General features: G+C 45.1%; 1 protein-coding gene across 1 annotated transcript in view; it reads left to right on the forward strand.

Annotated features, from left to right (window-relative positions):
- The window catches only part of VAV1 (vav guanine nucleotide exchange factor 1), a 153685-nt gene that overhangs the window by 59426 nt on the left and 77393 nt on the right, over window positions 1–16866 (forward strand). Inside the window, exons 3-7 of the mRNA XM_075334151.1 lie at window positions 7552–7610; window positions 7724–7789; window positions 13331–13451; window positions 15157–15249; window positions 15376–15444. Coding sequence (XP_075190266.1) covers window positions 7552–7610; window positions 7724–7789; window positions 13331–13451; window positions 15157–15249; window positions 15376–15444 — 408 coding nt within the window. The remainder of the gene's footprint in view (window positions 1–7551; window positions 7611–7723; window positions 7790–13330; window positions 13452–15156; window positions 15250–15375; window positions 15445–16866) is intronic.

Here is a 16866-nt window from a genome sequence, read left to right on the forward strand (position 1 = left end):
AAATATGACCCACACTGTCCCTCTTATGGTACATGCCCTCCATATTCCTTCTTTCCAAACAGCCTACTGTTTACAGTGTCCATTACACTGTGTCCCCTTATACTGCCCCGTCTTTATACTGTCCCTCATCACACTCCCCCTCCTTGCTATAACCTCACACTGTCCTCCTATTCTGCTCCCTCTCCATACCGCCCCCTCCACTACCCAGTCTTTATTCTGTGCCCCTCACATTCTTCTCATCCCTTCCTGTCTTCTCACTACCTCCTGTGTGTCCATATACTTTTCCACCTCACTCCCCATCCTGCCCACTTGCGCCTCATACCATGTCACTCTTTATTCTGTGTCCTCAAAATTTCTTTCCAGTTCGCCCCACATCCTCTCTGTCCCCATGCATGAAACCTCATCCTCTCTGTCCCCATGCATCACCCCTTATCCTCTCTGTCCCCATGCATGAAACCTCATCCTCTCTCTCCCCATACATCACCCCTCATCATTTCTCTTCCCATGCATGAAACCTCATCCTCTCTCTCCCCATGCATGAAAACTCATCCTCTCTCTCCCAATACATGAAACCTCATCCTCTCTCTCCCCATACATCACCCCTCATCATTTCTCTCCCCATGCATGAAACCTCATCCTCTCTCTCCCCCCATGCATCGACCCTCATCCTCTGTCCCCATGCATGAAACCTCATCCTCTCTCTCCCCATGCATCACCCCTCATCCTCTGCCCCCATGCATGAAACCTCATCCTCTCTCCCCATACATCACCCCTCATCCTCTCTCCCCATGCATGAAACCTCATCCTCTCTCTCCCCATACATCACCCCTCATCCTCTGTCCCCATGCATGAAACCTCATCCTCTCTCTCCCCATGCATCACCCCTCATCCTCTCTCCCTATGAATGAAACCTCATCCTCTCTCCCCATACATCACCCCGCATCATTTCTCTCCCCATGCATGAAACCTCTTCCTCTCTCCCCCCATACTCTGTCCACAGATAGTTCCCTCCCCCATCCATACTGTGTATATACATATTGCCCCTCCACACCCTCTGTCCCCCCCATAGTGTGTGCACAGATGGTTCCCTCCCCCACCCTCTGTCCCCCCCATAGTGTGTCCACAAATAGTTCCCTCCCCCCCGCTCTCCCCCATACTGTTTCATAAATACTCCCCTCTTACCCCATAATGTTGCTCCGTCTGTGTCTTCTTCAGCTCCACAGTGGAGCACTTCTCAGCATTTCTTTGCCACCTCTGCGCTGCGGCGCTGGCTTCCGGGTCAGCAGTCTGATCAGCTGACCTGATCACATGACAGCCGTCGTGCTGACCCGGAAGTCAGCGCCGGCGTTACCGCTTCAATTGTCCTTGCGTCTGACAGATACTAGGACAATTGAGCAGTGGGAGCCGCGCACTGCACTTTCTATGAGTGCGGCTGTCAGCATGACAGCTGCGCTCAGAGAATAGCGGCTCCCACCCTGGCAGACTTCCACACCGCCACATCAGGCAGCCTGACAGCGCCCCCTGGAGACGCCTCTGGCTTGTGCCTTCGCTCCACATGGCTAATTTGTATAGTTTACAAATTAGCCATGTGGACAGAGCCAGAGGCGCTCTTCAGATTTTCCAGTACGCCGTACCGGCGCATACCGCCGCAAAAAAAGCACTGCTATTATGTAAATAATTAATTGTTTTTAAACTTACATTTGCAGTCTTCTCTTCTCTTCAGCAGGGGGCATCAAGCTTATGGGTCATTCCATGTCAAGTGGACCAGTTTTAAAAATCGTCCCCACTCGATCTTCTCTGATTTTGTTGAAAATTTATAAGGATGTACATGTATGTTTGAAAAGAGGTTCTGTAAATTTTTAGGGCTAGATCTCAAATACATTGGGCACTGTTGACCTTTCACTGGAGGTCCCACCAAGCCTGCGGCTTCAGCTAAGAGGATTTTGCAAACTTTGGCACATAGCCATTAGAGTTCTATACTGGCTATGATGCTGAAATTTGGCATACTAGCTCAACTTTTGCTGCTAAACGCGATAAAATTATTACCGGCTATGACAAAACAATATTTCGGCCACAATTTTGTGTCAAAGTAGCTTGTAAAACGCCTCGCATAAAATTTGTGCCTAACTTTGCCCATATATAACTCAAGACTAAAAACCAATAGTAACTGGTGCTTTGCCCTGTACACCAAACATCTACATGACTTTGCATTGCTGCAATATCACAGTCAAAGCATATGTATTTGTGGAAATATTCACACCCACATATGATGACAAACTTAAAAAAAAAACGAATTTTACCTATTTTTAGGTCAAATTTCTCAAAAAGGGTACCCCTAAAATATATTAATTCTGGTATCATTAGAAAGAGCACATTTTTCTCTACAAGGATCATTGGGGGTTTTTTTTAGAGTCTCTCAGTTTAAGAAAAGAAAAATGCCACTGAACTTGGTGTTATTTATTAATACGCAATGAATGCTAACTGCACTATTCAAACCCTTGCGTCATGGTCGTCGACTGAAATTTCAGAAATATTTCCAATCCACCAGTTCCTATTGTAAATGCAGGCAATGTATTGCCCTGGCTGGAGGTTTGCAATTGGCACAAACGGCATTTCTGATCTGACAGATCCATCTACATGGGCAATGAAAGATGAAGGGTCATTTGACACCCTTGAAATGCAAATCTTTTTGTCATCAATTGGCACAAACGTGATTTTCTCTTGTTCCAGCAATTGTATGTCCATCTTTGAACCTTTCCTCTTGAACTACCCGTGTTTCGTCAATTTTTTCTTTTGGAACAAAAAAAAATAACAACTTGATTCCATGCAGTTGCTCTTTGCAAAAGTTGAATAAATCCACCGGGGTCAGTATTTGGTTTTCAGTTGGGCGTTGAAGACTGGCACGAGCTGCCAACCTCTTTGCTGTTCCTCCAATCCCATCACAGGGCGACTTTCCATGACTGGTACCAAAAAAATTCCATTCAGCGCTGATATTGAAATCAGCATTGTGGTGGCACAGGTTGAGAAAAATTTTGAAATTTTTGTACTGGGCTGCAGATCCATCGCTGAAGTAGTGGATATGACGAATCCCATAGATGAGTCTTGAGATACTCCACAATTACTGTTAAGAAAGTGTGGACTGCAACTGTGTCATGTCGTGAGCAATCACTGATTAGTTATTATTAGTTATTATTATTAGTCAATAACTTTTCAAAAATAATAAAGGTTTATAGGTTTTTGATTATAATAGACATTGCTAACAACAATACAACTCTGTAACGTGATAAGAATCTGAAAATCAAACAGAAAATCAATGCATTACGCGCATAAATAACACCATGTTCAGTGGCATTTTTCTTTTCTTAAACTGAGAGACTCCAAAAAAAAACAAACAATGATCCTTGTAGAGAAAAATGTGCTCTTTCTAATGATATCAGAATTAATATATTTTAGGGGTACCCTTTTTGAGAAATTTGACCTAAAAATAGGTTAAATTCATTTTTTTTAAGTTTTTCATCACATGTGGGTGTGAATATTTCCAAAAATACATATGCTTTGACCGTGATATTGCAGCAATGCAAAGTCATGTAGATGTTTGGTGTACAGGGCAAAGCACCAGTTACTATTGGTTTTTGGTCTTGAGTTATATATGGGCAAAGTTAGGCATACATTTTATGCGAGGCGTTTTACAAGCTACTTTGACATAAAATTGCTGCCAAAATATTGTTTTGTCATAGCCGGTAATAATTTTATCGTGTTTAGCAGAAAAAGTTGAGCTAGTATGCCAAATTTCAGCATTATAGCCAGTATAGAACTCTAATGGCTATGTTCCATAGTTTGCAAAATCCTCTTAGCTGAAGCCGTAGGCTTGGTGGAACCTCCAGTGAAAGGTCAACAGTGCCCAATGTATTTGAGATCTGGCCCTAAAAATGTACAGAACCTCTTTTCAAACATACATGTACATCCTTATAAATTTTCAGCAAAATCGGAGAAGGTCGAGTGGGGACCACTGGTCCACTTGACATGGAATGACCCTTATGCGTGCTTACTACACTTTGATGCTGAGCCACTCCCACTGCCCTCTCCAGACACAACAGTTGGATTGATCTTTTTGGGAAAAAAAATGCAGAAAATTAGACAGACAGATTTTAGCATGGAATGCAATCAGATTCCACACTGAAATCTACATTTCAAAGTCTGAACATCTCTAAAGACAGATGAGTTCCCTCCCCCTTCATTATGAACTAACGCCCCCCTTCCTGGTAAATATGTCCCCCATCCTGATATATGTTTCCTACATTCTGGTATATTAGCCACTATTATGGCCCCATGCTGGTAAATGTCCTCCATCCTGGTAAATGTTCTCCATCCTGGCATGTCCCCCATCCTGGTAAATGCTCCCCATCCTGGTAAATGCACCACATCCTGGTAAATGCACCACATCCTGGTAAATGTACCCCATCCTGGTAAATGTTCCCCATCCTGTCATGTCCTCCATCCTGGTAAATGTACCTTATCCTGCTGCATGTTTCCCCATCCTGACATGTGCCCCCTCATCCTGACATGTGCCCCCATCACGGCATGTCCTCAATCCTGGTACAGCCGCACACACTTACAAAAAAAAAAAAAAAAAGGACATAACTTACCATCCAACAACATCGCTGCACGCCGCTGGGCCCTCAGTTCCCTCGGTGCCACAAGACATCATTACACCGGCGCCAATTAATGACACTCCTGGTGTCTCCTAGGCAACAGGCCTGTGGCCTAGGAGTGTAGTGTTAAAGCGAGGAGAAATGTCTCCTTCGCTCCAACACAACTTTGAACCACTAGCGTGTTTGCGCCAGTAGTTCAAAGCGGCTAGATGAGGTGACAGTGCGCGTGCTGACAGAGAGGGCTCTGCATGCCCTGTCTGGCAAGCGTACCATAGGTTCACCATCATTGGTATAGATACTCTGGTCTCTATTTGGCCTCTGATCAGACTTGTCATTTTCAGACGTATACAAAACTGTGGTTGACCACGCATTTATGCACACTGAACAACATGGATATTGCTGATCATAGGCTAGACAGAGTCCAAAATGACTCATTCTGCCTCATTATAGGGAATCTTCCATCGGAGGCGTTGTCTGAACCACATATTTCAAAGATTTACATGTAAACCCAGTTGTAAGCGCTCAGCATAGAGTGCAGGATAAATGTGAGCCAAGCCTTACTGCGATCTTTGGGAGGCAGAATAAACACGTCAACAACAGGGGAAGAATTGGCTGTATTTATTTTTTATGCCATTACCTGTGTGGTATAAGTGATAATACGGCTTTATTCTCTGGCTATGAAGTCCATGAAACACATGTAATTAAAGTATATACTTTATCTTAGTTCAAGATTGGGATAAAATGGATACACATGAAATAGCGATGCACATCCAAGCAAAATGGTTATAAAAACAGCATATGCTAAGAGGGAGGTATAAAAACTATGGATTATGCAGCACTATGGTTGGCCAATACAAATGTGTATATATTGCATGAACAAAGTAAATAGCCTATAATACAAGCATATATAGAATATCCAAGACAATCACACGAAATGTGCGTTGGGGTGGACACCAACCATGCCTGGCAGCCCTCCTTCATACAGTATGTAATTTAGCAGTACCATTATATATATTTGGTCTCACACTTGTCTTTACATCTGTGTTATTACAGCCCTGCATATATTTATGCAATCTCTCATCTGAATCTTTTTATACCTCCCTCTCTGCACATGCTGGTTTTATCACCATTTTGCTTTAATGTGCATCCCTTTTTTCATTTGTGTATCCATTTTTTTCCAATCTTGATCTACAATAAAGTCCACCTTTTTTTTATAAAGGTTTCATGAACGTCATAGTCATATTTTTTTATTTACTTCAGGGTTGTGTGGTTATCAATTAATTCATCAATTAGTCCTTTTGGCACCACTGTCCTATAACATGCACATGTAATACAATTAACAAATAAAGCTTACATATTGACATATGGATTTACCTGTGGTTTATTTTTCCTTTTTGTCTTCTAATCATAATTGCAGACATGTACAGTATATTATTCTCTGAAACACTCCAGCATGTCAGAGAAATTATATTTTAAGATCAGCCCCTGCTGGCTTTTCCCAGCTTTGGTAGAGGTGATTGACAGGTATCTCCTCTTGTACATGCGAGAGAGAGACGTGTTAATCACCTGCAGGGATGCTGGGAAGAGAAATGTAAAGTATATATTCAGATAATAACATACCTGGCTGCAATGGTGCAGCCAGTATGCAATTCATGCAATTTTCAGCTTGGTCAGCACAAATCGCCTTTAAGGATTCTGAGGATTCTGCATACTGAAAAAAACATGGATCAGTTTTGTTGTTTAGAGAAAAAAAAAGATGATTGACACTGGCCTCAAACAGGGAGTGACCTATGGAAGGCTGTTCTCAGATCTAGGCTTCATAGGATGCGATGAATGTCTTGTGACATTACACCATTGGGTTACGTCAGAACTTTGAGGATTCTTTTTTAATTAATAAATTGGTGACCGAAGAAGTGTGGGATAGTTTTTATTCCCCATTGAATTATGTATTTTTAAAATTAATAAATTGGTGAATGAGGGAGTGTGGGAGAGTGTTTAAAGTCTTTATCCGAATAAACTATTTTTTTTTGTATATGTGTGTGTGTGTGTGTGTGTGTGTGTGTGTGTGTGTATGTATGTGTGTGTGTGTGTGTGCGCGCGCGCACGTTTTCGAACTGTAAACTTACCAAGTTAGTAACAGTGATGTCTGACAGACGCCTCTCCATTACTAAGCCATGGGCTTTATGCCAGCTATCAATACACAGCTGACATCAACCCCAAAAGTATTACCCCAATTGCCACCACACCAGGGCAATCGGGAAGAGCTGTACCAGAATTTGTGCATCTGTTGGATGCGCTACTTCTGGGGTGTCTGCGGGATGCTATTTTGAGACTGGGAAGAACCAAATAACCATGGGCCTACCCAGCTTGATAATACAAGGCCCCAGCTGTCTGGGTGACCTTGGCTGGTTACTACAAATAGGGGTGACCCCACACCATTTTGTTAAAATAATTTAAATAAAGAATGATAAAAAATATGACGTGGGATCCCCTCTACTTTTAATAACAAGCCAAGGTAAAGCAGACAGCTGAGGCATGCAGCCCACAGCTGTCTGTTTTACCTGCACTTGTTATCTAAAATTGGGGGGACCCCACATCATTTTTTTAAAATTTATTCCCTATCCATATTTGTTTGCAGGGCAATTGTCCTGCTCTTACCTCCATTTTGCTTCCTTTTGCAGCCCCTTAGCCCTTACTACGACAATTTAACATCCATTTTACATCACCAAAGTTCGGGTCCCCATTGACTTATATGAGGTCTGGTGTCAAGTTCGGGTCAAGTTCAGTTCCTGAACCACATTTTTAACTAAAGTCCGGCCAAAACCAAAGGTCCACGGGTCCATTCATCCCCATTAGATTATAAAAATATTAACATTTCTATCTTTTTACTTTATTTTAGGTTATCAACACACTGTCTATGTTATCCTGGACACAAGTTGCACAAAGTAAAGGTCTTTCGTAAGTACTGCATGTTAGCTTATTGCTGTGGGTTTTTTTTTTTTTTAGTCACACTTAAAAGAGTAACAATGATGCATTATATACTTATTAAATGACATGCTGTTTGTTCTCAGGCCGTTCCCTATTGAGGATTATGAAGCAGATGATGACATCTATAGTGGTCTCTCTGATCAAATTGAGTAAGTTACAGAAAGCTAGATCTGAAGTTATGATATGAAAGAAACCAAAGTAATTTTTACGTATTCATTTTTTTAATAAGAAATGTGTCTTCATTTTTTTTCTTCTTGTCTTGAAATTTTACCAAAATAAATCACGTGAATATGCCTGCAAAATTACAGCAGTCGGATTATTTCCCCATGAATGTCAGTTTAGTTCAGTTATTTGTGAATAAATATAACTTCTTTCTATAAATCTGTCCTAATTGAAATGATGTGACACTTACTGGGCTGCTTGCTGCTGTTTGGGTAAAATCACTTTATCTGCTGCAGATGTATCAGTTCTCTGAATGTTGAGCTCCCTATAACCCCCCCCACACACACACACACCACTGATTGACAGTTTTCTGTGTACACTGTTCATAGGCAGAAAGCTGCTAATCAGAAGTGAGCACAGGGTCACACAAGTAGAGGGATAACATAGCATAAAACAACAAAACAACTAGACCTCTTGTAATAATCTCCTGCTGATAAAACACTGATTTTATTGAAACTACAACAAGCAGCCCAGTAAGAGACACATGACTGGAGTCAGGGAATCAGGCTCCTCTACATCAAGGTGCTCTCAAATTAAATAGAAAAACCTGTTGACAGATTTCCATTAAAGGGAACCTGTCCGGTGCAATATGCACCCAGAACCACAAGCAGTTCTGGGTGCATATTGCTAATCCTTACCTAACTGTCACAGCATCTAGTAGCATAGATAAAGGGATCTATAGAAAAAGTATTTCTAAAGATCTTTTAGCTTATGCTTCTGAATGCCAGGCACTTCCAGTTGTGCCGCCCCAGCAGCAGTCGAACTGCTCAGATCCGGGGTTGCTGTGGCTCGAGGGTCTCCAGACCCGGGGACTTGCGGCCACTTCAAATGTAAGGGAATATTTACAATGTTCGTGACACCACCTGCGGGTTGCGGTAAAGGGGAGTACCGCCGCTGCCGATTGGCGTACCGGGGCAGATGGTGTGGGGCAGCCAGGTGTCAGTCCCTCCGCAGGTAGGTAAGGCCCCGGAGAGTGGGGATTTGGTGAACGGGTAGCTTGCTTGGCCTTGGGAAGCAGGGTGCAGGGGTCAGATTACTCACTGCGGTAGTCGTGGTGCTGAATCAGGTGGATTAAGCAGACACTCACCCAGATGGTAAACCAAAGTCTCTAGGCAACGCAGTCTCTACGGGGGGAGCCCATCTAGGTCCCGCTCCCACCAGTGTCACTTGGTAAGTCCGGAGCCCTGCCTCCGTGCACAAATTGATTTACAGTTGTGGCCCCTTGGCTTGAAGCTTCTGGAGCCCCGCTACCCGTGTGTATGGCAGCTGTGCTCTTGGTGGCTGGCACGTGGGATTTCAGTGGGTTGTGTATTTTGGAGAACCCTGTCCCTCGCATTGTGCTGCTGCCTCCAATCTCTGAGCTGTTGGGGAAAGTTCATAAAGAGACTATCCTCTACAGGTTAATTATCAGCTTGCTTGAAGCTACTCCCTGATCTAGGGTCCAGTACCCTGCCGTGCTTGCTATTGGTAAGTTGGCTGGGCTTTCTGGTGCCAACAGTTCTCCTAGACTGCGTCTGTTACACCACTGTCCAGTGTTCCTAATACCGGTCCCCGACTCCTGTGGTCCCGGACCGCCATCTGCGACCCAACCTGTCGGCTCCCTGGGAGCTCCAACTCCCCTGCTCCTCACTCTTTGAGGGCTAACTCCGTTGTCTCCTTGTCTCCCCTCCCACTAGTCTGCCTGACGCCTAGGTGGGCGGCCGTGCTCCAACTTGACCAACCCACTGGTGTGTCTGTTCAGCCCTGGTGTGAGGTGTGGTTGGGATTTGTACTGCGGATGTCAGTGACACTGTTGATGGGAACCTGGAACCATTGGGGTAAGCCCTGCACCCTGGAGTACAGGATGCAGTTCCCTGTAGCACCCTGATGCAGTTAGGGTCGCTACACAGTCATGCGCAGTATGAAGCTGGGTGTACGCATCCTGGTTTCAGAGAGGTCTACTGCGCATGACTGGAAGTGCTCGGCATTCAGAAGAGCGGTCACAGCGAACACAGGTATGCGCATCACCGCTGGTGATGCTACATTTAATAGCATGTTAGTATGTATCGCCCCTGCAGCAGTCGGACTGCTGACTATAATCCCTCCTACCAGCCTGCCTGACCCCTAGGCGGGTGGCCCTATTCCAGCTAGACCACCCACTGGTGTGCCTAACAGGGTGTGGTGTGAGGTGACTAGGATTTGAATGCTGATAGAAGCAATACCAATAGTTAGGATCCCAGAACCATGGAGGGTGGGTACTGCACTATAAAAAAAAGGAGTGCAGTTCCCTGTGACACCCTGACTAGTTAAGGGCGAACTAGTTGGGGGAAATAACGCCCCTGGGACTAGTCTCTGTGCTCATTAGCAAATGATAAAAGATCTTTAGATATACTTTTTCTAAAGATCCCTTTATCTTTGCTACTAGATACAGGAACGGTTAGGCAGGGATTAGCAATATACACCCAGAACTGCTCGTGGGTCTGGGGGCATATTGCACCTGACAGGTTCCCTTTAAGAAGACGAGTTGTAATAGTTCTCAATGGGCATGAAAGTAAACTATGAAGTCAGTTTGAACTAGTGGCTTCTGTTGTGGTAACGTACCCTTTAACCTTTCTCAGACCACCAAACACACACTGCTGTGCACCCAAAACTGTGTCCACTTGGGCACATCCAATGAACGGTCACCCTCTCCTCAGGATTTTGATCTCCAGCCACTTTGCAGTGAGGCTACGTTCTCCACTTGTGTGGCCCCGGACTGCAAACAGTTATTCCTGAAGCTCAATAATCTCTCGTGCTTTGAAAGCTTGCCACTGCATGACGTTACCATCATACCTGACAGGGATTCGTACAGCTGCAGTGTGCCTAATCTCCCCCCCCAAATAAATAAGCACACGTCTGCACCTAAAACCCCATAGTGCTTATTTCATGTTGCTGTGTATCATAGTGCAGGAGGCCTCCCAAAATTGGGTGTAGTGACGGCATCAATCAAATGGTCCAGGATACATTTTCCCAGATGTCATTCTACTTAGCTAACAGGAGTCTACTAACTACTTGGGAGAACACCACATACATCTCACATCTCTACCTTGATCTTTTTAGCTTTTACAGTTTCCAGGTGCTGCTGGATTTACTGTGAATGGCGCTGGTGATGGAGGAGACATTATAGCCTAGGGTTCCCTAACTCCAGTCCCCAAGAGCTGACAACAGGTCATGATTTCAGGATCTCCTTAGCATTGCAGAGTTGTTGAAATCATCACCTGTGCACGTAATTAAATTATCATCCGTGCAACACTAAGTAAATGCACTGTTGGTGACTCTGGAGGACTAGAGTTGGGGAACACTATTCTAGTTGGCATCTTTGGACAACAAAAACGCTTTCCAAGTCAGGATTAGTTTGGCTGAGACCTATTCTGCTCAGCCATACTGATGGGTGTGTTCTGTAATAGCCCAACAGGTGTATTTAGATACCTGCTATGTCCAATGGAGCAGTACCACACCCTACTTAAACTCCCAGCATATTGCTTAAGTTGCCAGTTTTTGTACTAGGAAACTCACTGGTCTCTGGTGGTTTAAATGTACTGTGAATACTGCAAAGGTAAAATGCATCAGTGCACCCAGCATGAAATAGAGGCATAACTGATTTCCGAGCAAGAGTTGAACTGAACAGGAAGTAAGGCCAGCATCAATAAGATTATAAAACCATTCAAGCTTAATCTCTTCAAATTAAAACTACAAAATGGATTAGTCCCACAACCAGTAGCAGTATTACCAATGCGTTTCAGGCCATTAATCATAGTAGCATGTGTGGCGCCCCAGGACCTGGTCGCCACAACAGCATTGCCCCTCCAAAGGGTTAATGCTGAGCCTGGAGGTAATTGGGGTAATCTTTGGCCAGTAAGTTCAACATCCAACGTAGTTTCTCCCTCAGGCCAGCAGGGGGAGCTCTGAACCTGGAGTTCCAGGGAACATTCCTTAAGTCTGACCTGAGGGAGGAGATAGAGTTCAGTCTGTAGAGAGAGAGCAGAGAGTCCAGACGCAGAGTGTGCTGTCTTGTGGAACTGGGCCTGGAGCTGGAATAGCTTGGCCCAGTGAAGCAAGATTTGAAGAGAGGCACAGAAGAGACTCAGACATCGGAGTCTGTGGTTGCCAGGGTATAAAATCCTTCCCTGGTGGCCGAATCCGGAGGGCAGGAGAGCTGCAAGCCCCCTGGTCCATCAGCAATCTGGAGGTACAGCTGCAGTCCAAGGGCCCGGTGTGGACTCCAGCAGAGAAGCACCCGAGAGCGTCTGCGCAGCCTACCACACAGAAAAGGGACGAACCACCGGTCCCAGCAGCAAGAGGGCCATTGCTAAATTTAGAGTGCAGGGTCCTGTAGAAGAAAAGAAAGAACAGGGAGTAGGCCTCATACTCAACTGGCCAAGGAGATCACCCCCAGGCACTTCCAGGCCGGCCGGATCATCTTTACCACCTGTGACGGTCTCCCTGGACTACACTGTTGCCAAGTAAAAGAGGAGAAGGTAAAGAGACTACTGTTTGTGCCTGTTTCTTTCACTGCCTGTCGGCCCTGCACCATATTGTTCACACAACATCACACCATAGACTCTCACGAGCACCAACTGTTGCCCCGGGGTACCGCTCCACCTGTGGGGAGCAGGACCATCCAAGCTGCCATTCCATCAGCCCCGGAGGCCCCCTACAGCAGCGGCGGCTTAATAGCCGCAAACCACAGGTGGCGTCACGACATCCATAAACTTTATTCACCAGCCCTATTTAATTGACACCCACCAGGGCCACGGAGTCGGGCCCCGCCACCACTGACGACCCCCGGACTAGTCCGGCCTGGCATCGGGTGTCCCATAGCCCTGGGGTGGGCGAGTCAAATGCTATTATGGTAGTATTGAGAATTGGGTTATAGATTTGTTTTGTTCTCTGGTCGTCTGATTCTGTTATCACCCTATCCTGTCCTAAATCTGTTTAACTAAATTCTAATGACCTTGGCCATTCCTCTGATTTCCACTTTTGATTCCTGATTATGTCCTTCGTTATATCACTCCTGTTACTAAACGGACTAACAAGAGTACTTTTACATCAGGCTCACTCACCCGGCCAGCAGCCACTCTATGGAAGCAAGCCAGGGAACTCAGTTGTAAATCCAGATCCCTGTAAAGGGAATACAATGGGAAGGTTGGGGTTTCTTCTGAGATTTGCCGATGTCAATGGAGAGAGCCGCGAATGTACAAACACCCTTGACAGCAAATAGCAACAGGTCCCTATTCTCAAAATGGAAGGGGATGCAGTGGCCCTATAGATATGCAGTAAATGTACCAGAAGTGAATACTCCTTTTATTGGCTGCTATGGCTAAAAAAGCCAATTTTCGGTTAAGCTATATAATGTTGTATACATAGGTTGTTTAATTAATCTACATTAGGTATCAGTCTGATTTAATATCCAAAACGCGTGGTTCTTTTTGCACATTGTATAATTATAGCGATACTGGAGAGGAAGATGAAGACCTTTATGACTGTGTTGACTTGGATGAAGAGGAAGGCAATGAAATATATGAAGTACTCATGAAGGGTGATGAGCAACCGGCACCACCAAAAGATGGGGTAAAGCATACAGCATCTGTGTCTGGATGTGCCATAATAAATGATAACAATGGCTAATGTTAGGCGATTAGAATTCTGTCGGGATTAACATGTAACCATACAGCAAGGTAGTATTAAGTTATGTTCACACACAGCATTTTTGATGTACTTTTATTCACCATAAAAAATGTAGTCTATGGCCAGAAAATCTCAGAGCGTGTTTTTTTGTGTATTTTTCAATGCATTTTTTTTAGTGATAAGCCTTTTTGATCTCAATAGGAAAACACTTTACGTCATTTTGGTGTTAAGGCCCCGTTACATGCAACAACGTATTAACGATATATCGCCGGGGTCACGGATTCCGTGACACACATCCGGCATCGTTAGCGACGTCGTTGTGTGTAACAGCTCCGAGCGAATGTTAACGATCAAAAATACTCACCTTATCGTTGATCGTTGACACATACATAGTAACATAGTAACATAGTTTGTAAGGTGGAACGAAGACATTATGTCCATCTAGTTCAGCCTATTTTTAGTGCAGCTGTTCTGCAGTGTTGAACCAAGGGAAGGTAAAAACCCACAGAGTAGGAGCCAATTTTCTTCATAGGGAAAAATATTCTTTCCCGGCTCCTAATCTGGGTCAACTATCTACCTGTAATATTATGTTATTCATAACCTTTTATACTGTTGCTTTCAAGAAAAGCATCCATTCCTCTCTTAAATTCATTCAGTGAGTTGGCCATCACCACTTCCACTTGACACGTCGTTCATTTTCATAAAATTGTTGCTGTTGCAGGACGCAGGTTCTTCGTCGTTCCTGCGGCAGCACACATCGCTACGTGTGACACCGCAGGAACGAGGAACATCACCGTACCTGCGGCCACCCACAATGAGGAAGGAAGGAGGTGGGCGGGATGTTCCGGCCGCTCATCTTCGCCCCTTCGCTTCTATTGGGCGGCCGCTTAGTGACGCCGCTGTGACGCCGAATGAACCGCCCCCTTATAAAGGAGGCGGTTCACCGGCCACAGCGACGTCGCTAGGCAGGCAAGTCCAGTGTGACGGTCCTAACGATGTTGTGCGCCACGGGCAGCAATTTGCCTGTGACGCACAACCGACGGGGGCGAGTGCTTTCACCAGCGACATAGCTAGCGATGTCGCTGCGTGTAAAGCCCCCTTTACAGTAAAGTGCAGCATTTTCTGCACAAAAAGCGCAATGTGTGAACACTTAGGTGACCTGAATTTTGTTGGGTTGGATAACTAAAGTAACAATATAAAGTAGTGTTATCCTCAGCAACCAGGTATGACTGGTATGACATTAGTCTTCTTAAGGCCGTGCACTGCTTTTTTTATGCGTTTTTTGGTGCAGTTTGTTGCCCAAATCTGCATGCCTATCCTTATTCTAGCAAAGTCAATGAGAATTGTGAAGTGCTGTGCACACGTTGCTTATTTTTTTCCCTGCAGTTTTGGGTGCAGAAAAAAAAGGAACAGAATGTCAATTGTTGGTGTTTTCTTACGTTTTTTTAGCCCTTCCAGCTAATGATTTTACTAAAAAAAACACATGCCACAAAAACGTGCCAAAAAGCATGTGGGTTTTTTTGTTCATTTTTCTGCCACAAGGCGCAATTTTGGTACAGAAAATTTCTGCAACAAAAACTCATTGTCGCTTTACTATATTCCATTCTACAAATATATCTACTGTATTTTCCTTTTAAATAACCCACAGAAAATGACTTCAGATGACATGAAAAGGTGCTGCCTCCAGGAGTTGTACCAGACAGAGGAAAAATACACAGACACACTTGGATCCATCTGCCAGGTAATGATACACATAGCAGCAGTGGATATTATGATACAGATTAGCTGGGTAAAAGCTGAAATTTTATCTCTCATGTTCTATTCAAGAAATGTTGGTGAAGCTCATTGGACCGTTTCTATTTTTCAGTATTTTATGAAGCCCCTTCAGAATTTTCTTCGCAGAGATAAAATGAGTGACATATTCATCAATATAGAGGTGACTATATATAGTATTTTTGAGTATATAATTATTGGGTGCTTTTATATCAGCTCTGTGACACTAGTCACTACTCATGGGCTAGCTGTGAGGCTGTGTAGTCAAGATGTATGGGGTCTCGGATACCAAGAGGGCTCGTTATAACCAAAAAGGATAAGATAAAGGTGTACTCAGGTCATGGTCTAAGGGTACCTTCACACTTAGCGATGGAGCAGCGATCCGACCAGCGATCTGACCTGGTCAGGATCGCTGCTGCATCGCTACATGGTCGCTGGTGAGCTGTCAAACAGGCAGATCTCACCAGCGACCAGTGAACAGCCCCCAGCCAGCAGCGACGTGCAAGCGACGTTGCGCTTGCACGGAGCCGCCGTCTGGAAGCTGCGGAGACTGGTAACTAAGGTAAACATCGGGTATGGTTACCCGATGTTTACATTAGTTACCAGCGCACAGCTGTGTGTGCAGGGAGCAGGGAGCCGCGCACACTGAGCGCTGGCTCCTTGCTCTCCTACCATAGCTACAGTACACATCGGGTTAATTAACCCGATGTGTAATGCAGCTACATGTGCAGAGAGCAGGGAGCCGCGCACACTGCTTAGCGCTGGCTCCTTGCTCTCCTAGCTGCTGTACACATCGGGTTAATTAACCCGATGTGTACAGCAGCTACATGTGCAGAGAGCCGGAGCCGGCAGCACAGGCAGCGTGAGAGCTGCAGATGCTGGTAACTAAGGTAAATATCGGGTAACCACCTTGGTTACCCGATGTTTATCTTGGATACAGCTTACCTCAGCTGTCAGACGCCGGCTCCTGCTCCCTGCTCGCTTCATTTGTCGCTCTCTTGCTGTCACACACAGCGATCTGTGTGTCACAGCAGGAGAGCGGCTTTGAAGAAAACGAACCAGGGCTGTGTGTAACGAGCAGCGATCTCGCAGCAGGGGCCAGATCGCTGCTCAGTGTCACACACAGCGAGATCGCTAATGAGGTCACTGCTGCGTCACAAAAACCGTGACTCAGCAGCGATCTCGGCAGCGAGCTCGCTGTGTGTGAAGCACCCCTAAAGTAAAAATTTGAGAAAAGTAGAAGATAAAGACCAAGGGGGTAGCGGATCAAGACAAGGGACAAGGTCAAACATCAGGTAGCATTAGATACGAGACTAAACGCAGGAGCACAAGGCACGCAGACACCACTGAGCTTAAAGCTACAACTGGCAGAATTATAGACAGGGAGCCAGCTAAATAGCCAGGTAGTGGGACGTCTGTCCGGGACCACAGACTCAGGATGGCTGTCACAGACAGACTAGAGGCTAGCCGCCCACTCAGCAAGATTCCGAGAACTCCGAAACCTTTTAACCCTTGTACAAGGATCTGGAATTACTACAGGGTCCAGGAGGTCGCTGTCTATGGAAGGCTGCAATCCAGAGAAGAG

Source organism: Anomaloglossus baeobatrachus, chromosome 2 (genome assembly GCF_048569485.1).
Source record: "Anomaloglossus baeobatrachus isolate aAnoBae1 chromosome 2, aAnoBae1.hap1, whole genome shotgun sequence".
NCBI lineage: Eukaryota > Metazoa > Chordata > Amphibia > Anura > Aromobatidae > Anomaloglossus > Anomaloglossus baeobatrachus.